The 25,493-nt window shown below is 41.3% G+C and overlaps 1 protein-coding gene across 4 annotated transcripts in view; it reads right to left on the bottom strand.

Annotated features, from left to right (window-relative positions):
* The window catches only part of rock2a (rho-associated, coiled-coil containing protein kinase 2a), a 203,307-nt gene that overhangs the window by 122,925 nt on the left and 54,889 nt on the right, over positions 1-25,493 (bottom strand). For all 4 annotated transcript variants that reach the window (XM_067984276.1, XM_067984274.1, XM_067984272.1 and 1 more), the window contains exon 2: positions 3,619-3,700. In XM_067984276.1, coding sequence (XP_067840377.1) covers positions 3,619-3,700 — 82 coding nt within the window. The remainder of the gene's footprint in view (positions 1-3,618; positions 3,701-25,493) is intronic.

A 25,493-nucleotide genomic window follows, 5' to 3' on the forward strand; every position in this document is an offset into this window, starting at 1 on the left:
TTCTATTTGGGTCTCCTAGTCACTACTGCAGAAAAGGCCATGTATTCCCGATTCTAGAATCTGGCACCAGACATGGGGAAAGAGGGAGCTGTTCCATTGGGTCGGGCTCCACCTAAACTGGGCTGGGACCATTGTCCTGGTGAATCGAATAATTAGGGCTGTAGATAGGGTTTTAAACTAAAAAGGTGGTGGGGGGTGGGGGGGGGTCAGGTGAGGGGAAATTTAGAAATTTAATGTGAAAAGTCAAGGCAATAGAGCAGTGTAGCGATTTGGGTAAAGATAAGCAGTGTGGCAGGAAAGGCACAAAGAGTTTAACGGTAATAGTGCATCAACAAATAAGGTCAAAGCAGGGAAAAATGGTAAAAAGTTAAAATTAAAGGCTCTTCACCTGAATGCATGAAGCATTCGTAATAAAAGAGACAAATTAGTTGCACAAATAAGAGATAAATGGGTTTGATCTAATAGCCATTACAGAGATATGGTTGCATGGTTGGGAACTAAATATTGCAGGGTACCCGACGTTCCAAAAAGGCAGAGTGGAAAAGGAGGGGGTGTAACCCTGATAATAAAAGATGACATAAGGACAGTGGTGAAAAAGAATCTTGGCTCGGAAGATCAGGAAGTAGAATCAGTATGGGTGGAAATAAGAAATAAGAAATAACAAGGGGCAGAAAACTCTGGTGGGAGTAGTTTATAGGCTCCCTAATAGTAGCTATACCGTTGGACAGTGCATTAATCAAGAAATAATAGGAGCTTGCAACAAAGGTAACGGAATAATCGTGGGGTGCTTTAATCTTCATATAGACTGGACAAATCAAATTGGTAAAGGTAGTCTGGAGGACGAGTTCATGGAATGCATTTGAGACAGTTTCCAAGAACAATACATCATGGAACCAACCAGGGAACAGGCTATTTTAGATATTTAACCCTGTCTCATTACATAGTACATTAGTAATCTCACACTAAAGGATCCCCTGGGGAACAGTGATCATAATATGATGAATTTCACATGGAGTTTGAGAGTGACATGCTTAAGTCAGAAACTAGAGTCTTAACTTAAATAAAGCCAATTACATAGGTATGAGGGGCAAGTTGGCAAAAGTAGACCGTGAAATTAGATTAAAAGGTATGACGGTAGATAAGCAATGGCAAGCATTTAAAGAAATATTTCAATATTCTCAATGAATATACATTCCATTGAGGAATAAAAACTCCACAGGAAAAATTGTGATTCATCCATGACAACATAAAGAAGTTAAGGACAGTATTAGATTAAAAGAAGAGGCTTATAATGTTGCCAAGAAGAGCAGTAAGCCTGAGGATTGGAAGAGTTTTAGAGATCAGCAAAGGATGGCCAAAAAAATTGATAAGGGAGAAAATAGAATATGAAAGTAAACTAGCAAGAAATATAAAAATGGATTGTAAGGGCTTCTACAAGTATGTAAAAAGGACGGGAAAGGAAGGTCCCTTAGAGGCTGAGACAGGAGAAGTTATAATGGGGAATAAGGAAATGGCAAAGACGTTGAACAAATATTTTGTACCTGTCTTCACAGTAGAAGACACAAAAAGCATACCAGAAATAGTAGGGAACCAAGGGGCAAAAGATAGTGGGGAACTTAAAATAATTAATATTAGTAGAGGAAAAGTACTGGAGAAACTAATGGGACTAAAAGCTAATAAATCCCCTGGACCTTATGGCCTACATCTAAGGATTCTAAAAGAGGTAGCTGCAGAGATTGTGGATGCATTGGTTATGATCTTCCAAAATTCCCTACATTTTCTAACAGTCCCAGCGGATTGGAAGGTAGCAAATGTAACCCCGCTATACGAGAAAGGAGAGAGAGAGAGAGAGAGAGAGAAAGAAAGAAAATGAGCATGAATAAAAAAACAGGGGACTGCAGACCAGATAGCCTGACATCAGTTGTTGGGAAAATGCTGGAATCCATCATTAAGGAAGTGGTAACAGGGCACTTAGAAAATCATAATATGATTAGGCAGAGTCAACATGGTTTTATGGATCGAAAATCGTGTTTGACAAATTTATTAGAGTTTTTTGAGGATGCAGATAGCAGGGGAGATGAAGGGGAACTGGTGGATGTAGTATATTTGGATTTTCAAAAGGCATTTGATAAGATGCCACAGAAAAGGCTGTTACACATCATAAGGGCTCGTGGGGTTGGCGGTAATGTGTTAGCATGAATAAAGGATTGGTTAACGGTCAGAAAACGAAGAGTAGGGATAAATGGGTCATTTTCAGGTTAGCAGGCTGTAACTAGTGCAGTGGCGCAAGGATTGGTGCTTGGGCCTCAGCTATTTACAATCTATATTAAATGACATGGATGAAGGGACTTAGATATATTCAAGTTTGCTGACAATACAAAGCTAGGTGGGAAAGTAAGCTGTGAGGAGGACACAAAGAGACTGCAAAGGGATATAGACAGGTTAAGTGAGTAGGCAAGGAGGTGGCAGATGGAGTATAATGTGGGGAAATGTGAGGTTATTCACTTTGGTAGGAAGAACAGAAAAACAGATTATTTTTTAAATGATGAGAAACTATCAAATGTTGGTGTTCTTGTACAAGAAACACAGAAAGTTAGCATGCAGATACAACAAGCAATTAGGAGGACAAATGGTACGTTAGCCTTTATTGCAAGGGGGTTGACATACAAGAGTAAGGAAGTCTTACTACAATTGTACAGGGCTTTGGTGAGACCTCACCTGGAGTACTGTGTATAGTTTTGGTCTCCTTATCTAAGGAAGGATATACTTGACTTGGGAGGCAGTGCAACAAAGGTTCACTAGATAGATTCCTGGGATGAGAGGGTTGTCCTATGAGGAGAGATTGAGTAGAATGGGCCTATACTCTCTGGAGTTTAGTGGAATGAGAGGTCATCTCATCGAAACATAAAATTCTGAGAGCGCTTGACAGGGTAGATGCTGAGAGATTGTTTCCCCTGGCTGAAGAGTCTAGAACCTGGGGACATAGTTGCAGGATAAGGGATTGGCCATTTAAGACTGAGATGAGGAGGAATTTCTTCACTCAGAGGGTTGTGAATCTTTGGAATTCTCTACTCCAAAGGGCTGGGATGCTGAGTCATTGAATATATTCAAAGCGGAGATAGATAGATTTTTGGACTCTAGGGGATTCAAGGGAAAAGGGGATTGGGCAGGAAAGTGGAGTTGACGTTGAAGATCAGCCATGATGTTCGTGAATGGCGGAGCAGGCCCAAGGGGCCGTATGGCCTACTCCTGTTCCTATATCAAGAACATAAGAAATAGGAGCAGGAGTTAATCTAGTTGTTATGTCCCATTACTACCAGAATCCTATTCTTGTAGTCTATGTGCCTCTCACTCCCCTGGGTAGTCCCTTGCTCCACAGTGCCACAATGTTCCTCAAAAGCACTTTACTCTGAATCACTGCCACTGTCCACCTCATACTTATAAATACAATGTATCTATTGGACAGTTCAACTGTCAATTGCTTTTTAAAAACATTGATACTTCTCTTTCCTCCCCCCCACCCCGCTAACTGAATTAGACAGCACTGCATTTACAATAACATACGATGAATAGAGATAAAGCTTAGTCACTAAGAGATGCAAAAGATTTTAAACTTACATCTGTTTAGGAAATTTTCAATGTTTTTGTTCTTCCTTAGAGCAGGGAAGTCCAAATCCTGGACCAGGGCATTAAGACCATCCTGAAAAAAGAAAGTCAAGCTTTGTTACTCCTGCAATATGGACAAGTAAAAAAAAAACATTAGAAGGGAAATAACCATTTGAAAAGAATGGAAAAACAAAATAGTAAATTTCAACTGCTTGACCCATACGGGTAAATTCAGCAAGGTTAGACTCCCGGTGATGGCCCCACCCGACAGAAGAATGAAGCTGGTGCAGACCAAAAAATCCACAAGGGATATGGGGCAAATCATTGTGTGCTGATCTCCACACCAGTCTCCAATCTATAACTTTTTGAGCACCTCACTTGGAACATAGCATCACTGAATTTGCCCCATAATCAGATATACCAATCCTCAAATTTGGTCTTCCCTTTCTGAAGAACAGTGAAGTTTTGTGATGCTCATTTTACTCAAATTCTTGCACGTTACCGTAACACCATTTCATTTCAAACCATGCACTATTAATAATACAAAGCACACTAGTAACAGAATATATAAAGCAACAAGCTATTGCGTAAAAAATTCTGACATGATTACGTTTTTTATGTCTGCATATGCCAGTTCATAAAGTGATTGCCTGTGGGAAAGGGTGGGTGGGAACAGCAAGAAGGGATGAGAGATCATTACATTCGTGAAATTCATGGATCAAAATGTCAACCAATTTATCTTTGTGAAGTTTGAACCTTTATCAGATGCACTTTCAAAGATCGGGTAAAATTGTAGACTTGCAGCATGTTCACAGCAATATCTAAATCAGTCTTGATTATGTTCTAATACTTGAGTGAGTTTATCCAGTTAGCTGCAAAACATTACAGACCATGAAGTTTCCAGGTTTGATCCCCAGTCTGTGCTGAGGTAGCTGATGATAGAGAAAAGGCAATTGGCCTCAGCCCCCAACCCCCCCAGGAGGGGTATGGAAGGGGGAGGGGGGGACAAAAGGGGGCGGGGTGTGTAAGAGAGAATGAGACACAAAGGGAGAGAAATATGCTCTTGACCCCACCCTCACTCTCCTTTCTTTCCTTCTCTCCCCCTTTTTCCCCAAAGCCTGAAAACTTGGAAATTTTAATTCTTAAAAATTATTGGGCATGGAGGACTGTTAAAGGCTGCGCCTTGGTTAATCAAATTCAACCAGAGAGCAGCTTTATCCTCTGTGCCTGGGAACTTTAAAGAGCTTAAGTCCAAAGCTGCTTAAGCCTGCACGGCCATGTCTTGGACACCCCTGTACTAGAGAGTGACTGGTGCCCAGTGAAACTTACCCGAGCATTCAGGAGAGGAGGGGAGAAAAGAAAATTGTCATTGAAATTTAAAAATGCACTGGTTACGTTATTTGATTTTGATGAAACTCTTTTCAGGCAGCAGGCAACTAACTATAAGACAGTACAGAGTTATACCCAATTCAATGTGATGGGCATCATTTTGTATCACAAAGAGCATGCTTTTCAACTTCTCATTAACCTTACAACAATGTGCAGTACTGTATTTTTGGTGCTTACTATAGATGATTCTATTTGGATCTTTGATAAGTTTGGACATTTACTAAAGCTGAAATCAAGTTTCATAGAAATATATGTATTTTTAAATTGTTTATAATCATTTCAGTATTACATATAGTTGTATTTTCCATCCCAAGATGTCTGTAAATCTTGACGTTTTATTGTAGGACAATACACATGAGGAAACAAATCATTTCTCCCAGTTACTAGAGATTCTTACCCGACAACTAAGCATGGGCAGTTATGTAGACAAACTATTTTATAAGTAATTATTCTGGTTCCATTAGGAACAGCTAAATTCAACAGGGGCTTACAGGATACTCTATCGATAAGCATGCAACACAAAATTTTGAGGAGAGACACGATGACTCATAATTAACAAAGTTGCAAATGAGTTTATAGATACATTCCTTAGGAGAATAAATTCTGACCACAAGAATTCAGCTTGTACAACATACTTTACCATAAAAACATTAAAAATAAATCTTATTACCATGAAACCGATCTATAGTTACTTTTGGAATTGACTTCAGGTGTTCTTTTAATACAAGTTCACACTATAATAAATTGTTGGGACAGCTATCCAGAAGATGGTCAGGTTATACTGGTTTCATTAGAAATTGCAGAAATAAAGAATTGTAAGATAAATGACAACCACAGAGCTATTTTCCACTCTGTACACTAACACAAAAACTGTAGAGGCAATCACGTTTTACTATCTGTCCTATGATAAATATGCATCTTGATCTGCTCTCAAACCATCACCAGGACCGCCAATTTCCACTAATAGAAAGAACTTGCATTTATATGGTGCGTTATGACCTCAGAAGATCCTAAAGCACATCATAGGCAAAGAATTATTTTATGAAGTGTTTGAAATCATTATCTAGACAAATGCAGCTGCCAATTTGCACACAAGATCATACAAATAGCAAATAAGTTGAATAATGAGCTGATCTCTTTTTGCTGGTGTTGGTCGAGAGGAATGTTGGCCATTGGGAGAACTCCTGGTTTCCTTCAAATACCGCCATGGATCTTTTACATCCACTGGAACGAGTAGGCAGCACCGCAGTTTAAGCATTTATTCTGAAAGGTGACATCTTCGGCAATGCAGTAGATTTCTCTGAAACACAATTCCCAAATCTTGCTGCATAAAACTGCACATTACTGGAGACTTCATGAATTACTATGTTATGTCTAAAATATCTCGAAGTGCATGCTCACACACAGAGGGCAGTAAAATTACATCTGCTGTATGCTTCTACAGCATACAATGAAGAAAATATTATAACAGCATTAAAAACACAAAATGTATCAACGAAGCTAATAAGATCTCTAAATGAAGACAACTAACTGAATACAACTAAAAGCCTAGTGTAGTGCAACACCAAATGCTGATACTTGCTAAGTTTTGATTTATTTGTAAGTTACAAGAGAAAAAGTTTTTCAGTGTAAAAAGCAAGCTAGATACCATTATAAAAATACACACTGCTTTGGGATTTGTGGGAGCTCATCAGAAGATTCCATTGGACCTGGTTCAAAAAATGATGCTCTTTGACCCAAAACACCGTACATATAGAGAATAACATCGATCAGATATTAAATTGCCATCTAATCAATGCCCTCAGATGATATCAAACTATAAAAGTTAATTAAAATGGTCAGAAACCCTTAACCAGATTGCAGCAATGAACTCATTCCCTGCCTCCTTACTTTTATAATACACACGCAAAGTTACTCTGTGGTCTTCCAAATTTCTGCTTCCGGTGAATTTTTTTTTGCACTGTTTCCAAGCAGTGCCTTGCACTTTGAAATAAAGGCAGATACCAGATCTAATTATAAAACTGCTTACTTTCTGTCGGACTATATTGTGCTATCCTGTGTGATGGATAAATTAAATTTGTCATTTAAAACAAAATCAAAACTTAGCAAATATATATCACATCCTTCAATTTTTTCAATATTTGGTCTTGCCCCACAATTGTGCTTTAGTTATAATTAGCTGCCGACCATCTTAAATTACACTGATTAAGAGACAGCATATCAGATTTTTTACCAAGTCAGAAGAGGTTGGCAGGAATAGTAAATTACTAAACTTTTAGCTTGGTAAATCATGAAACCTCAGAACTGTCTTAGGAATGTTGAGGTTTCATTTTAGGGAAGACAACAAATGGTTAAAGGTTAAAAAGCAGCAAATGTGAGTTGCTTAGATGCCAGTTAATACAGTGCACAAGCAGTCATATTTCACATAATATTAGATAGGATCATTTCAATGTTTTTCTAACAACTCAATCACATGGCACTGAGCCATAAATGTCAGGGCACAGGTAGAATTCCCATTCCTGTTACAATTGTCTGTGTGTAAACAGGATTAGGCTTGGCTAAGCTGCTCCATGCGGTCAAAGAGCCATCTGACACATTGCCTTGGATGCCCAGGATGACTGTCGACACCTTTACAGGGCGATGTGGAAAAGCGGGGGAATGGGACCAATTGGATAGCTCTTCCAAAGAGCCGGCACAGGCATGATGGGCTGAATGGCTGCCTCCTGTGCTATGCCTACAATGTTACCATGATACCTGTGGGAACTTGCATCCCAATCGATTACTGCCTTCAGGAGAGATGGGGGGGAAAAGGCGGAGTGGTGGAAGAACTGGAAAAAATTGCAGCCAAACACACAGCCATAATATATTAACAGATAGTAGTGTCCCCAGTTTTAGGTGTTCATAGGAATGAGTAGTTTGACATGTTGTTCATAACCACAATATGAAAGTGTGTTTGGAAACTCTAGAATGTCAAACAAAGTGGAAATATTTCCGAGGGTTCAGTTAGAAAAAGGTGCTGCCTAGAGTGGTACTGAGCCGTACAGACCCAGATCATGCCAAGTTAATGTCTGGTCTGTCCTGAGTTAGCTGATCTCAGCCAGACAGGCAGTAAGGAGGTTACAACAGTGCTCAGTGCCCCACAGTTGGGATGAGGTGGAAATAAAAAAATCAAATCAAATCAGCTAGTGTTCCTACTCCTAACTGTTATACAGTGGCCACTGTTGGCAAGTGTGCACTTGTAGATGTTAGCTGAGAACTGGAGATGACATTGACCATTAATACTCACATATGAAGAATAGTCTTTTGGCTGAGATACAGCAGAGCTATTGGTGCTTGTACAACAGTATCGTATCATGAGTTACCATCATCTCCAGAAGATAGAGAAAATTAAGTTTTTTTTTTAAAATGCACTCAATCCGGTAGCGTTGACACTCCCACTAATTTTCCCCATAAGGATACTTGCCACATCCCCAGAGATATCTCAGAACTTTCTGGAATGGTGTATTGGGCTCCACCATGCTGCACTACCATGCTCACCAACTGATCAAATTCAGTTGCACTAAGTTTGGAGATTTTAAAAACAGCAGGGTAGAGTTTCCGCTTTTGGCGCAATCGGCGATTGGGCGCAAATTGAGTCCGAAAAATGTGCTGGCTGGGTTTCATTGAGTTTCTGCTAAAATGCATTACCCATAATCACAAACATAAAATCTTCTGTGAATCAGTGCAATCCAGCAGCTTAAGAGTGTAATGGTTCATTTTTTTTTGCCATAAAAAATATTCTTTGATGTATTTGAAAGTGGTAACCTGATGCAGTTTTATTAATACAGCTGAAAATGGGTTTATCACAAAAAAATAAGCATTTTTAATAAGAGTGTCTAGTCATCCACCTGTGAGTAACCGGATTTTAAATTACATAAAATGACTTAAAAAAAACCTATACTGAACCATTTACTACTTTCATTGGTGTGTACTAGTCAGTTTCTTAGTAAGTTAAATACTTTTTAATATTTAAAAGTGTTTAAAATGTGCATAGTAGTGCCTGTGCACCCAAGAAAACTAGCTTAATTTGAAGATCCTCATCGAATGGCAACAGGCAGACTCAAATTGGCGGAAACTCGCCATCCTCATTATTGCATTCGGGGGCGAGGCCAGTTTTGCGGGCGGTGCCGGCTTCAACATGATGATTTTTGAACCCGGGCAAAAGATGGTAGAAACGCGAATTACGCTGAATGTAATTTACGCCCAGTGTACATCGAAATTCCTCGCTGATCTGGCCGGATTGCACTGAAAAAAAAGTGCTATCTAATGGAAACTCTACCCCAGCAAATGTTCTTTTTTTTTCTAAATTGGCACTCTGGTAGAAAGTTAAATAAGAACTGTTATTTCTAATTTTCCAAGTATAAACCAAAGTTTTCTACATGACAGTGTTATTCAGCAAAGAATTCAATTCTCAGACAGAACTTGTTCTATTACGATACACAGGACACCACTGTTCTAGTCTGAACAGTATACATCTCAACTTTGGCTCTCAAAAGAAAAATCACAGCTTAAGTATTGTTACAGCCAGGCTTCTTCAGCTCAAATAATGCTGAGCAACAAGATTCCTTTAAACTAAAATATACTTTGAGGGGGAGGATGTCGTCGATGCTCAAATTTAAGAGACTGAGGACAGGAAGTTAACTGGATTCCCAGGGTTCTTGCCTGAAGTAGGAATTACTGGGAGGTACCAGAATCATGATTAACAGAAATATTTGAAAGAAATGCAGAAAAAAAAGTTTACAATAACTGCATGAATATCCATATATTTAGGTTGCACTAGCATAAAACAGGTTTGCTAAGATATATTTCAAACTGTGGATTTTAGAATGCCAAGAATCTGAATTTGCATTGTTTATTGGCATGCAGTTGGGTACTAATCCTTAATAAAGTAACTATCCATTGTCCGCTGAAGCACAAAACTAATAACATACATGACAGTAAAAATGGATAATATAATATTCTGGTATGTTGTGCCAGCAATATCTTTATAAAGCACCATGAGCCTGAAACTCCTAGGAGGTACTGCCAGAAGTGCAGCAGTGAGAACTTGTCTGCTTCAGCCTTGAACCTAAGCAAAGGGACCACCCACACCATGTACAGCAGTCCCTAGGTGTGTTCGTTACATTGGGGGGGGGGGGCAGGAATTTGAATTCAAGAAGGATGGGTCATTCTGCTTGAAAATACAAGTTTTCTTTTTCTAAAGATCTATTTTGTGGTAGCCACTGTCCTAATGGCAATCCATTGCTCAGTGATCATTTTTTGGTAGTAAAGTGGCTTCGTGGGCCCTAATTTCGCTAGGATGTCACCCTGGCTGGCGAGTACTCCTGAGTCATGCAGGCATACTTGGTGTGTGAGCCGAAGGAATTAGAAATAGCAAGATTACTGGTAGGTGATGTCATCCCACCATTCGACCTCCTCTTCCGACATCGGCATGGGACATACAATGCACTGCCATCAGAATTTTTTATTCTGGGGAAAAATGGATGGAGACCTGGTGAAATCATGTCCCTCCCCAAATTCAGCTCCTCGCTCCACCCAACTTAAAAGTGCCCTAATGGCCCTGGAATTTTGGGCCCCATGTATTTAGCATAAAAAGTGAAGTATCATTTTACGAAAGCAGGTAAAAACGTCAACAAATAACGCTGTATGCATCCATCAGAGAATAATTTGGAAGTCTACATTCATAGATATTAGCAATTACCACACCAGCAACCTGGGAATAATAAAGTTGTACAGAATTCAACTAACAGTTTCAGCTACAATAACACGCATAAATAGAATAAATATATCTTTATAGGATTTATAAGCTGTAATTGTCATGTTTTGTTTGATTGTATTGCAAAATAATGTTATGTTTTGAAATTATAATATTTTCCTGCACTGACTTTACAGTTTGTACTATAAAGGAAAGATTTTACATTCTTCTTCTCATGCCTCTGCCAATGGCACTCTACTGGGAGGTACACAAACGTGGCTTAGATCGACAAATACTTAATTTCAGCTCTGTGTTTCAAACAATCAAAGGGTTCGATAGGATAGATACAGAGAAGCTATTTCCTCTGGTGGGGGAATCCAGAACAAGAGGGCATAATCTTAATGTTAGAGCAAGGCCATTTAGGAACGAAATCAGGAAACACTTTATCACACAAAGGGTAGTGGAAATCGAGAACTCTCTCCTCCAAAAAGCTGTGGATGCTGGGTCAATTGAAATTTTCAAGACTGAAATTGATAGAATTTAGGTAAAAGTAACAGGGGATATGGGTCAAAAAGGCAGGTAAATGAACGAGGTACAGATCACCCACAATCTAACTGATTGGCAGAACAGGCTCGAAGGGCTCAATAGCTTACTCCTGTTCTTGTGGTGTTCTCCCTCTCTCTCTCTCTCTCTCTCTCTCTCTAAGGCACTCATTTTGCAGTCCAGCTAACACCATGAACTTTTTTTAAAAATTGTTTTGGGAATGTGGGCAATGATAGCAAGGCCACATTTATTATCCATCCCTAGTTGCCATGAGGCGGTGCTGTCTGTGATGATGGCACTCCCAAGCTGTTAAGTAAGGAATTCCAGCAAATTGACCCAGCAACAATGAAGAAATGATGATTTATATCTAATTCTGTGAGGGATCATATGCCTGAAATGTATTATAATTGACATATTGGTACACTAATGTGCTGAACCAGAACCACCTGTTCAACAACATATTTAAGCAGATAAGCAACAAAACTTGCAGTGCAAGTGAAATGTTTAAAAGCATTATATCTCCATTTTACCAAAGCATGGTTTAACAATGACCATTAATGGACAAAGAGAAACTGAAGAAACCAAAGCAATAAAAAAAAAGTTACGAGTGATATGCCAGGTCTGTCTGATCCTCCACTCGAGTCCAAAACAACTTTGATACTGAACATATTCCTCCACCCACTTCCCCCTTACAACCACATTTGCTTCTGCACCCATTCTTAGGGGAACAAAACTCTCCAAGTCATTTACAACTACACTTTCAAACACCCAACGTTGGCCTTCCATTTGCCATGATTTGTCTGCAACTGTTGATTTACTCAACCTCAATTCCATTCTTGACCCCTGTGTCTCCAGTAAAACCTTTATTTTCTCCCCTGGTATGGGCCCTATATTTGCTCCCTAAAATCCAAGAGGTGCAGGCTCGAGCCTCACTGATGCACAACTGGTTTAGTCATCCATCACCAGATCTAGCTGGACCAATTCAAGTGCGTTCAGGCCTCACTCTACTGTGTCAAAAGCGCTCACGACTCCAATCAACCTGGAGAGCAAAGATAACTTCGGCTTCTTTTCTCCACGACAAGTAGTCTCCTTAAACCCCTCTCCTCTGTCCCCTCCAACCTCGTCTCCAAAAAAGAGCTCATGAACTTCTGTTTCACTAAGACTGAGACCATCTTTTCAGTTGCCTCTGCTGCTTCGCCTCGTTCCCTTTGTCCACCTTCCCCCTGGCTCTGCCGTCCCTTAGCCATGGATCCACTTCTCTCCTATCTCCCCATATGCTCTTACCAAGTTGATCTCATTCATGAGACACATTTTCTGCTCCCTTGATCCCATTCCTACGAAGCTGATCACCACCCAACTTCTCTCCCTGGCCCCATGCTAGCTGACATTGGAAATGATTCTTTCTCCTGGAGGTACTGTCCCCCTCTGAATCAAAAACTGCTGCCCTCAACCCCATACTCAAAAAACACAGCCTCAACCAGTCACTGCAAACTACCACCCATCTCCAATTTCCTTTTCCTCTTCAAAGTTCTTGAAAGCGTTGTCACCTCCCAAATTTGTGCCCATCTTTCACGCAACTCCCTATTTAAAATCTCTCCAATCAGGTTTCCGATAATAATGGCTCTGAAAGCCTCTGGGAGTAAAGCAATAGTGCTTAATTACACACAATTTGCAAATATACTCAACTCTCAAAATTCATTGCTAATAGTCAAAGATTTTTAACCTGGCCCTTATGATTTAGAGACAAGAGCTGTGAAACCATCAATAAATTTAACTAATAGGTCAGTAATCCAGGAAATGACATATCCTGTGTCTCGGGTTGGGTAGTTTTTTTATTTTAGTCAGGAAACATTATTTAAATGCTTTCACTGCTCATTTCCTTTCTCTATTGCTACTTGTTCTCTCTTACATCCATCCCATAACCAAAAATAGTACCAGACAAAACCATTTGACAGGCTACACAGTGTAATACTTCACCACCATCTCGATTCCCAACATTTTCAAAGATTTGTCAAAGAGTAGTTTTAAGGATGTAATGTTGAACATTTCTTTCTCAATCTTCACCAAAAGACCATAAGAGATAGGAGCAGGAGTAGGCCATTCGGCCCCTCGAGCCTGCTCCGCCATTCAATGAGATCATGGCTGATCTGATTTTTATCTCAACTCCACTTTCCTGCCTTTTCCCCATATCCTTTGACTCCCCTGCTGATCAAAAATTTGTCTAACTCAGCCTTGAATGTATTCAATGACTCAGCCTCCACAGCTTTTTGGGGTAAAGAATTCCAAAGATTCACAACCCTCTGGGAGAAGAAATTCCTCTTCATTTCCGTCTTAAACGGATGACCCCTTATTCTAAGACGATGCCCCCTAGTTTTAGAGTCCCCCATGAGGGGTAACATCCTCTCAGCATCTACCCTATCGAGTCCCCTCAGAATCTTGTATGTTTCAATAAGATCTCCTCTCATTATTCTAAACTCCAATGAGTATAGACCCAACCTGTTCAATCTTTCCTCATAAGACAACCCTTCCATACCCCGAATCAACCAAATGAACCTTCTCTGAACTGCCTCCAATGCAAGTTATGTCCTTCCTTAAATAAGGGCACAAGAACTGTACGCAGTATTCTAGGTGTGGTCTTACCAGCACCCTGTACAGTTGCAGCATGACTTCCATGCTTTTATACTCCATCCGCCTAGAAATAAAGGCCAACATTCCGTTTGCCTTCCGGATTACCTGCTGTACCTGTACGTTGACTTTTTGTGTTTCATGTACGAGGACACCCAGATCCCTCTGTACCACAGCATTCTGTAGTATTTCTCCATTCAAATAATATTTTGATTTTTTACTTTTCCTCCCAAAGTTGATGACTTCACATTTTCCCACATTATATTCCATCTGCCAAATTTTTGCCCATTCGCTTAACCTGTCAATATCCCTTTGCAGACACTTTGTGTCCTCATCGCAACTTGCTTTTCCACCTATCTTTGCATCATCAGCAAATGTGGCCACAAGACACTCTGTTCCTTCATCCAAGTCATTGATATATATTGTAAATAGTTGAGGCCCCAGCACTGAGCCCTGTGGCACCCCAGTAGTTACAGATTGCCATTTTGAAAATGACGCTTTTATCCTGACTCTTCGTTTCCTGTTAGTTAGCCAATCCTCTATCCATGCCAGTATATTACCCCCAACACCAAGAGCTCTTATCTTATGCAGTAATCTTTTATGTGGCACCTTATCGAATGCCTTTTGGAAATCCAAATATACTGCATCCATTGGTTCCCCTTTATGCACCCTGCCCGTTACTTCCTCAAAGAACTAATAAAATTGTCAGACACGATTTCCCCTTCATAAAACCATGTTGACTCTCCTTGATTGTATTATGAATCTCCAAATGTCCTGCTACTACTTCCTTAATAATGGATTCTAGCACTTTCCCCAGTGACAGATGTTATATAGCTTCTCCACATTATGCAAGCTGTATTACACCAATCTCAGTATCTTATTAAACTCATCCAAAGGCTCCATATTGTTGCCATGCTAACTCAAATTCAACCCTAGTTCTACAGACCCAGTAAAATTAACTAAAACCTTGCCCAACAATCAATCTGGCCTCAAATTGAATCTTCCACTATCACTGACGTGCCTGCTCCGCCATTTGATAAGATCATGGCTGATCTGTGATCTAACTCCATATACCCGCCTTTGGCCCATATCCCTTAATACCTTTGGTTGCCAAAAAGCTATCTATCTCAGATTTAAATTTAGCAATTGAGCTAGTATCAATTGCCGTTTGCGGAAGAGAGTTCCAAACTTCTACCACCCTTTGTGTGTAGATGTGTTTCCTAATCTCGCTCCTGAAAGGTCTGGCTCTAATTTTTAGACTGTGCCCCCTAACTCCGAGAATCCCCAACCAGCAGAAATAGTTTCTCTCTATCCACCCTATCTGTTCCCTTAATATCTTATAAACTTCGATCAGATTACCCCTTAACCTTCGAAGCTCCAGAGAATACAACCCCAATTTGTGTAATCTCTCCTCGTAACTTAACCCTTGAAGTCCGGGTATCATTCCAGTAAACCTACACTGCACTCCCTCCATAGCCAATATGTCCTTCCGAAGGTGCGGTGCCCAGAACTGCTCACAGTACTCCAGGTGTGGTCTAACCAGGGTTTTCTATAGCTGCAGCATAACTTCTGCCCCCTTGTACTCCAGTCCTCTAGATATAAAGGCCAGCATTCCATTAGCCTTCTTGATTATTTTCTGCACCTGTTCATGACACTTCAATGATCTATGTACCTAAACTCCTCGGTCCCTTTGGATATCCACTGTTTTTAACTTTTTACCATTTAGAAAGTACCCTGTTCTATCCTTTCTTGATCCAAAGTGGATGACCTCACATTTGTCTGCATTGAATTCCATTTGCCACAGTTTTGCCCACTCACCTAATCTATCAATATCCCTTTGTAATTTTATGTTTTCATTTACACTGCTTACAATGCCACCAATCTTTGTGTCAACGGCAAACTTAGATATGAGACTTTCTATGCCTTCATCTAAGTCGTTAATTAATATTGTGAATAATTGAGGCCCCAAGACACATCCCTGCGGGACTCCACTAGTCACATCCTGCCAATGTGAGTACCTACCCATTATTCCTACTCTCTGTCACCTTTCGCTCAGCCAACTTCCTAACCAAGTCCGTACTTTTCCTCTATTCCGTGGGCTTCTATCTTAGCTAACAGTCTCTTATGTGGGATCTTCTCAAATGCCTTCTGGAATATATAAATAACATCCATTGACATTCCCCTGTCCACTACTTTAGTCACCTCTTCAAAAAATTCAATCAGGTTTGTCAGGCATGACCTACCTTTCACAAATCCATGCTGGCTCTCTCTGATTAACTGAAAATTCTCGAGGTGTTCAGTCACCCTATCCTTAATTATAGACTCCAGCACTTTCCCCACAACAGGCTAACTGGTCTCTAATTCCCTGGTTTCCCTCTCTCTCCTTTCTTAAAAAGCGGAGTGACATGTGCAATTTTCCAATCCAGAGGGACAGTTCCTGAATCTAGAGAACTTTGAAAGATTATAGTTAGGGCATCTGCAATGTGCTCACCTACTTCCTTTAAAACCCTGGGATGGAAACCATCTGGTCCTGGGGATTTGTCACTCTTTAGTGCTATTATTTTCTTCATTACTGTTGTTTTACTTATATTAATTTTATCGAGTCCCTGTCCCCGATTCAATATTAGTTTTCTTGGGATTTCCAGCATGCTATCCTCTTTTTCTACTGTAAATACTGACACAAAGTAATCGTTCAACATGTCCGCCATTTCCCCATTGTCAATGACAATATCCCCACTTTCAGTTTTTAAGGGGCCAACACTGCTCCTGACAACCCTCTTTTTCCTAATGTAACTATAAAAGTTCTTTGTATTGGTTTTGATATCCCTTGCAAGTTTCTTTTCATACTCTCTTTTTGTAGCTCTTACTATCTCTTTTGTGACCCTTTGTTGATCTTTGTATCTTTCCCATTCGCCAGGATCTGTGCCATTTTTTGCCTTTTTGTATGCCCTTTCCTTATGTCTTATACTGTCCCTTATCTCTTTAGTTGTCCATTGCTTTTTTTTTGGCAAGTAGAGTTCTTGCCCCTCAGGGGTATAAACCGATTCTGTATCACGTTAAATGTTTCTTTAAACATTTCCCACTGATCATCAGTCGTTTTACCCATTAACAGATTTGCCCAGTTTACTGTGGACAGTCTCTGTCTTATCCCATTGAAGTCGGCCTTACCCAAGTCTAGAATCTTAGCAGCTGACTCACTTTTTTCCCTTTCAAACACGACATTGAACTCAATCATGTTATGATCGCTATTGGATAGATGTTCGAATACAGTTAAGCCGTTAACTAAATCTAGTATGGCTTGCCCCCTTGTTGCCTCCAGGACATACTGCTTTAGAAAACTATCCCGAGCACACTCGAGAAATTCACTACCTTTCTGACAGTTGCTGGTCTGCTTTTCCCAATCGATGTGAAGGTTAAAGTCCCTCATTAAGACCACTATGCCTTTCTTATACGCTTGTCTAATCTCTGCATTTATACAATCTAGCACTTCAGAGCTGCTGCCAGGGGTCCTATACACAATTCCCACTATAGTCTTAGATCCTTTCCTATTTCTCAATTCAACCCATAAGGTCTCTGTTGGCTGCTTATCTCTCGTTATATCCTCCTTTATCATTGAAGTGATTTCATCTCTAATCATTAAGGCTACTCCTCCCCCTCTTCCATTTTCCCTATCTCTCCTGTAGATCTTATAACCCGGTATATTCAGTTCCCAATCCTGACCATCCTGCAGCCATGTCTCTGTAATAGCTATCATGTCATACCCTCCAATTTGAATTTCAACCTGTCGTTCATTTAATTTATTCCTTATACTCCGTGCATTTGTATACAGAACTCTTAGTTGGGCCACACACCCTAGCCTGACCTTCAGCTTTGATGCTGGGTTAATCGCCTTACGCCTTCTAGTTTTTACTTTATCTGTCGTGTCTGAAGTACACTTTCTTTCTGCTGCTCTACGCTTTTCCCTTTCACTTGTTCTTGAACAACTGTTTGTACTATTTGTATTGTAAATTTCCCCTGGGTCTTCCCCTCTCTTGCTGCTCTCAACTTGACTCCCTTCTGACTCCCCTCTCAGGTTCCCATCCTCCTGCCACTCTAGTTTAAACCTTCCCCAACAGCACTAGCGAGGACATCGGTCCCGGTTCTGCTCGGGTGTAACCCGTCCCGCTTGTACAGGTCCCACCTTCCCCAGAAGCGGTCCCAATGTCCCAGGAATCTAAATCCCTCCCTCCTACACCATCCCTGTAGCCACGCATTCATCCGGTCTATTCTCCTGTTCCTATACTCACTAGCACTGGTAGTAATTCTGAGATCACTACCTTTGAAGTCCTGCTTTTTATTTATCTCCTAACTCCTTAAATTCACCTTGCAGGATCTCATCCCTTTTTTTAACCTATGTCATTGGTACCGAAATGGACCACGACTACTGGCAGGACTTTCTGCAGGAAATCTTGATATCTGAGGCCCACATTCCTTCACTACAGCGAGCAATATGAAGTGGTGCACTGGAGCTCAAGTGTGATTGGGTGGCTACTATTTGGGAATCTGTACTCTCTGACGTCAAGTAAATCAGAAAACCTGAAATTATATAAATATTACCTGATGCACACAAACAGATCCTGAATCTAGTGAAAGTAATCCTTCAAGTGAGGATTCGGAATAGTGTTCTGCTAAAGGCTGTAATGAATTGTTCCAATACCGATGAAAATAATTTCTTGGCTTTGGTCCTAATTAATATCACGGACTAATATTTTCAATATTGAAATGCATATTTTTATACCTCACTTAATAGTACAAGTCAACAGCTTCTAGAACAGTAAAGGTATCATGTACAGTGTACATTATATTTGAAAAATGCAAGTATGATGAATTGTAATATTGTTCTACTGTAGTTTACATTCCAAGCTGGCATATGCAACAGATATATTAGGGGTGGGGGAAGAAAGAAGTACATGTGATGTGAAAAGTGATAGTACTATGGATTGATGCGATGAATGTTGCAACTATATGCAAGATATACTCACTCCTAGGTCAGGTGTGACATGTGGCTACAGAGCCCAGGAGGAAGAGAAGAAAATGCTGGCCTCTATGAGTGAAGTCAAATTCATACTGGGTTCTTCGCTAATCTTCTGTCAACAACTACAATGCTAACCTCATGGTGCCTCACCACCGCAACTCTGCCTCCTGTTCTCACTCCAACTTTTCAATCTGAGCTTCCTATATCTCTCCAACCAAAATCAAAACAGACTTCAGCAACAATACCTTATGTTCCTCCTGGGCACTCTACAGCCTTCTGGTCTAAACATCAGCTTTGCAACTTCAGAATTTATTGCCCATTTCACCCATTCACATCCCATTGAGTTCACTTCCACCTTGAAGTTGTTTAATCACTTTTTGTCTTTCGAACACCTTTTCACAGCCTGACTGAGATAAACTAGGTGGTCTTGATTCTCGTATCTTGCCTGCTACTGCGTCCTCAGTTTTCTGCTCCTCTACCAGGAATTTTTCACTGCTGAGCTGCTCTAATCTGTTCCTGCTGGTTCCCATCCAGCTCCACTGCTGCTGAATGGCCTTTGCTCTGTCGTTTTTTGCCTGCTTCCCATTGTCGCTGACTCCATTCACCCCTCCACTGCTGTACTGGATCGGTTGATGTGCACTACTAATCACTGAGGACGCTACTCATCTCCACTGGACCCATGGATCAACCTATGTTGACTCATAGTTAATTCTCCACACCTCCTTGACTCTCCCATTTTCTACGGAAATACCTCTAGTAGTGCGTCCACTGATACTCTGCCCCTCAAACATTTCCCAGACTCACTCGCCCTCCACACCTGTTTACGAACCTGGACATCAGTTCGTTGGTGCTCCAAGCTGACTCTACCCTATCTACAAGTCAACTTCATGCCACATACAGGACCTCCGACTTCAACTTTGGACCCCTCCCTATTCTCCGTTTACAACCAGGACATAGGTTACATAAGCATGGCAAAGATTTAGGATAGCTGAGTTTCAGTGTTCAATCGCATGTGCATTTTGGCTGCTGCTCCAGACCACAGCCCATTACTTTTACCTATCTTTTTCTTTCTCTTCTCTTTACCTCTCTTGGGCCCTTCTCTCCTGACTCCTCACCTTCCTACTACGCAATCATGCCTCCTTTCATTTCTCCACTCTTGGGTACTTTGCCCCCTCAAATCCCTACCCCAGCCCTTTACCACTCTCAACCATCCTACTTTCCTGCCGTCGTTCCAGACTTAACTCCCTCTTGCATAAACCCACAGCTTCCCTCTGTGTCTCTCTCGGCATTCTCCGAAAGGGCCCAATGAGGCACTCAATGCTGCCTCTTTACGAGCTGATTCTCTCGCCGACCTTCCAACCCAATATGCCCACTGGGGGCTAATCTTGCCAACCTCCTTCCTGTCCCATTCAACCCTCCCACCGCTGACCCTGTGCACTCTGCCAGATCAACAATCACCACCCTTCTCCACATCTCCTTTCAGAATGTATGTTCAGGTGAATGAGACCCTAGTCTTCCATGACCTTATTGTGGATGATTGCATTGACATCATGGCCTTGACAGAAATGTGGCTCATGGGTGATGACACCTTCCCCCAGATGACACCTTAGTGAAGCCTCCCTGCCTGGCTATATCTTCCACCACCTGCCCCACCCAAATCACCATGGTGGCGGTGTGGCCCTTATCACCAAATCGCACCTTGGTCTGTCGCCCTATTCCTCTGGCACCTTCTCATTTGAGCATCTCACCTTGTTCCAATCCTCTCACCTCTCCTTTAATATCCTCGTTCACTACCGCCCATCCAAGCCCCACGTCAAATTTCACGCCAAGAAAACCTCACTGCTTCCAATTCTCGGTGATTTCAACCTTCATCTTGAGATCATTGTCCTTCTGTCCTCCCCAAAACTTTCCCTCCATATAAATTCTTCTAACCATATTAATGGTCAGCCTGCCGACCTTGCCATCTCACATGGCATCTTCATTCCCATCGTCTCAATCATAGACATGGCCATCTCTGATCACCTGCTTGCATCCCTCACCACTTACATCCCCCTTCCCCCATTCTTCTGCATCCAAACCTGAAAACGTTCCCCAAGTCACTTACAACAGCATATTCAAATTCCCAACTGACTCGCCTTTGGCCATCTATTTGCCACGATACTTCTGCAGCTACCGATCTGCTCAATCACACCCTCATCTCCACCACTGATGCCCTTGTCCCCAGTAAAACCTTTACTCTCTCCCACCCTGGTCGTCCCCCTTGGTACAGCCCCCATCTTTGCTCCCTGAAGTTCAAGGGATGTAGATTTGAATATTTATGGTGCACAACTGGTTTAGCCATTCATTGCAAGATCTGACCACATCAAGCACCATCAGTCCCTGCTCTCCCCTGCTAAAATTGCTCACTACTCCAGGATCGTCCTAAAATGCAAAAACAACCTTGGGCTTCTTTTCTATACTACCAAGAGTCTCCTTAAACCCCTCTTCTCCTGCCCCCTCCACCCTCACCTCCAACAAGTGCAAGGACAATAAAGTGGACTACTATGTCACTAAGACTGGGACCATCCATTCAGCTGCCTCTACCCAACCCTCCCTTCCCCTTGCCCACCAAGCCAAACTTCCCCCCCCAAGGTTCCCCCTTGCCCTAGCATCTTTCTCTAGTTTCTCTCTCATCTCCCCTCGTGCTCACTCCGATGTCATCTTGTCCATGAGACCCACTTCCTGGTCTCTCGACCCTATACCCACTAACTGCTGACCAGCTGACTTGCCTTCCCGGTCTCAGCTAGCTGATATTGTAAACGGCTCCCTCACCTCGGGTACTGTCCCATTCACTTTCAAATCTGCTGTCATTATCCACCTCCTCAAAACATTCATCCTTGATCTCTCTGTCTTGGCAAACTACAGCCCCATCTTCAACGTCCTTGAATGTGTTGGTGCCTTCCAAATCCGTACCCATCTTTTTCTCAATCCGTGTTTGAACCTCTCCAATCAGGTTTCCGCCCCTGCCACAGCACTGAAACAGCCTTCAGTCATAAATTACATCCTATGTAACTGTGATCGTGATGCACTATCCTTCGCGACCTGTCTCCAGCCTTTGACACGGTTGATCACATCATCATCCTCCAACGTCTCTCTGCCATTGTCCAGCTGGGTGGGACTGCCCTCACCTGGTTCCACTCTTACCTACCCAGTCATAGCCAGAGAGTCTCCTGCAATGGCTTCTCTTCCCACCCCTGCACTGTTACCTCTGGAGTCCCCCAAGGATCTAACCTTGGTCCCTATTTCTCATCTACATGCTGCCCCTCGGCGACATCATCCGATAACACAAAGCCAGGTTTCACATGTACGCTGATGACACCCAGCTCTATATCACCACCTGCTCTCTCGACCACTCAATACCTCTGTGTTGTCCGACATCCAGTCCTGGATAAGCAGAAATTTCCTCCCATTAAACAATGGGAAGACCAAAGCCATTATCTTTGGCCCCATCCACAAACTCCGGTCCTTAGCCACCAATTCCATTCCCCTCCCAGGCCATTGTCTCAAGCTGAATCAGACTGTTCGCAACCTCAGTGTTCTATTTGACCCTGAGCTGAGCTTCCGACCCCATATGGTCTCCTTTACCACCCTTCCACCTCCATAATATCACCCATCTCCGCCCCTCCTTCATCCTATCTGCTGCTGAAACCCTCAACTATGGTTTTGTTACCTCCAGACTTGACTACAACAATGCTCTCCTGGCCAGCCTCCCATCTTCCAAAACTCTGTTGCCCATATCCTAACTCGCACCAAGTCCAATTTACCCATCACCCCTGTGCTCATTGACTTACACCGACTCCCGGTCGGCCAATGCCTCGATTTAAAAATTCTCATCCTTGTGTTCAAATCCTTCCATGGCCTCGCACTTCTCCATCTCTGTTACATCCTCTAGCCCTACAACCTGCTGAGGACACTGCATTCCTCTGACTCTGGCATCTTGTGGATTCCCCACTTCCTTCACACCATCATTGGTTGCCATGCCTTCAGCCGTCTTGGCCCCAAGCTCTCGAATTCCCTCCATAAAACTCTGTCTCTCTCCCCTCCTTTAACACCCTCCTTAAAACCTACCTAGTTGACCAAGCTTTTGGTCACCTGTCCTAATGTCTCTTTTGGCTTCGTGTCAATTTTTGTCCAATTACTCCTGTTAAGTGCCTTGGAACACTTTACTACATTAAAAGGAACGACACAAATTCAAGTTGTTGTAGTAGTAGTAGTAGTAGTAGTAGTAGTAGTAGTAGTAGTAGTAGTAAGCTTAGAGGATCATCTGTTATTTTCACCTCTTCCCAGTTTTAAAAAAATCTGCTTCTGGGCTATTAGCTGTCTCTGAAATAGTAGTCAGCATAACAATAATCCTGGACTTTGCCTTCCATTAAACTTAAAGAGTATGCCTGTCTCCCTTTTCCAGTTCTAACAAAGGGTCTCAGTCCAACATTTTTTTTTCTTTAAGACTCAGATGGATCTATGTATTTCTAGCATATAAAAAGAGACTTTTTGCAGTTAATACAAAGCTGGATTCAAACAAAAGCAAACAGATATAGAAAGTGGAAATTAAATTAACAAAGCTTAAAAAGTAAAGGCAGGCGATCTAGCATGTTGCATATGCCAACAGGCTTCAACACAAGGTGGCCATTGGTCTGCAATATATTGCACAGCGAGTACTTGATCCAATCTAGCTCTCAGGGCAGACATCAACTGCTTTGCAAGTAGAGGGGGGAAAAAAAAGAAAAATCAGAAGTCATCTCAGTAAGCTGTTCTTTTCACTTTGCTAGGAGTAGCACAGCATGAATTGACCGAGACTGGAAGATACTCCCTTTCTTGGTTGGAAAATGGTCCGGATTCCAGAGGTGATTTTTTTTAAAAAACAAAAATGCCGATCAAATGGATCAGAACCACACTGTTTGGTGAAGGCAAAATATCAATAATTCTTGCATCATTTCATTTTTGCCCAAAGAAGGAAACCATTTATCATCTCATTTCTGCATACAGTACTATGACTGTTTTGTGGCCAACATTGATGACATATAAGTAACAGTCTAAATGCTGTTTCTGGCTGTAACATTTTTTACATTTTGCTTGGCAAAGATCTTGCATAGCACTGACTGTTCAGTGAAAACGATCTTGCTGTCTAAAAATATGCAGCGACTAAACAAGTAAAGGCAAACAGAAGAAACCCATCTGGCTAACCAACACACCGTCTGGCTCCCTGTATGAATAATCAAACAAAGAATCAACAAATCACTATACTACTTTCGCTAAATCTGGAAGGCAAACAGAACACATGGAAAAGAATCAGACAAAACAAAAAACGTAGAAAATTGAAATGCCACTCGATCCATCACTTCTGGTCCTTCCAGACCATATACAATATGATCTTTTTTTTCTCCATGTCCTTGAAGTGAATCGTGACATGTATTCCTTTTGAGTTCCTTCACAATATGTTTCACTGACTGCTACATATGTTGCCGGATCCCAAGCCAGACTGACTGAATTTCAAATCTGTCCAGTGAAGAATTCCTGTCACATTACTTGTTCCCTAAAGATATTTCTGGATAAAATGTCCCTTGAAGGACGTATGCTGTCTTTACTACTTCATATGGAACTAAAAAAAAATTAATTTCATTCCTCGCGTTGCTATCCAGAACCTACTTTCATTTTTCGTCTTAACTCAGAGTCACTTTATCTTTATCCGATTTTTGAATAACTCACATTCCCAACTACTTTTTGATCTGTTGTACCTTCTAACATTCTTAGTCTCTAATCTCTATTTAGCTACTTAATTTCAATACATTGTTTCTTTTTGTCATCGGAGTATACTTCCATTCCATTATCCTTGAACTGTTCAAAAGTAAATTTCATTCTTCAGTTATTTTATAATCTCTCCTACCTAGCTTGCTTTAGAACTCAAAGCAAATATTTGCTCTTCCAAAGGTATGCCCCCCTCCCCACTTTATTACAATATCTGAATCAACAGAACAAATGTTCATCCAGTTAGTTCCAAGTCATTATGCATTTCTGGTGGATCGATCTTAGCATCCTGCTTCACATGCGTCAAAAAGTTATATTAATTTACAAAACTGTTATTGGTTTCAGTCCTTTCTTTTCATTCCACTTGATCTATCCCCTTCAACATATGTGTATCAATGACGTGGACGAAGGAACAGAGTGTATTGTGGCCAAATTTGCTGATGATACAAAGATAGGTGGAAAACCAAGTTGCAAGGAGGACAAAGTGTCTGCAAAAGAATATTGACACGTTAAGCGAATAGGCAAACATTTGGCAGATGGAATATAATGTGGGAAAGTGTGAAGTCATCCACTTTGGGAGGAAAAATAAAAAAGCAAAATATTATTTGAATGGAGAAATACTACAAAATGCTGCAGTACATTGGGATCTGGATGTCCTCGTAGATGAAACACAAAAAGTCAACATACATGTGCAGCAGGTAATCCGGAAGGCAAACGGAATATTGGCCTTTATTTCTAGGGGGATGGAGTATAAAAGCAGGGAAGTCATGTTACAACTGTACAGGGTGCTGGTGAAGC

This window comes from Heptranchias perlo, chromosome 5, assembly GCF_035084215.1.
Source record: "Heptranchias perlo isolate sHepPer1 chromosome 5, sHepPer1.hap1, whole genome shotgun sequence".
Classification (NCBI taxonomy): Eukaryota; Metazoa; Chordata; class Chondrichthyes; order Hexanchiformes; family Hexanchidae; genus Heptranchias; species Heptranchias perlo.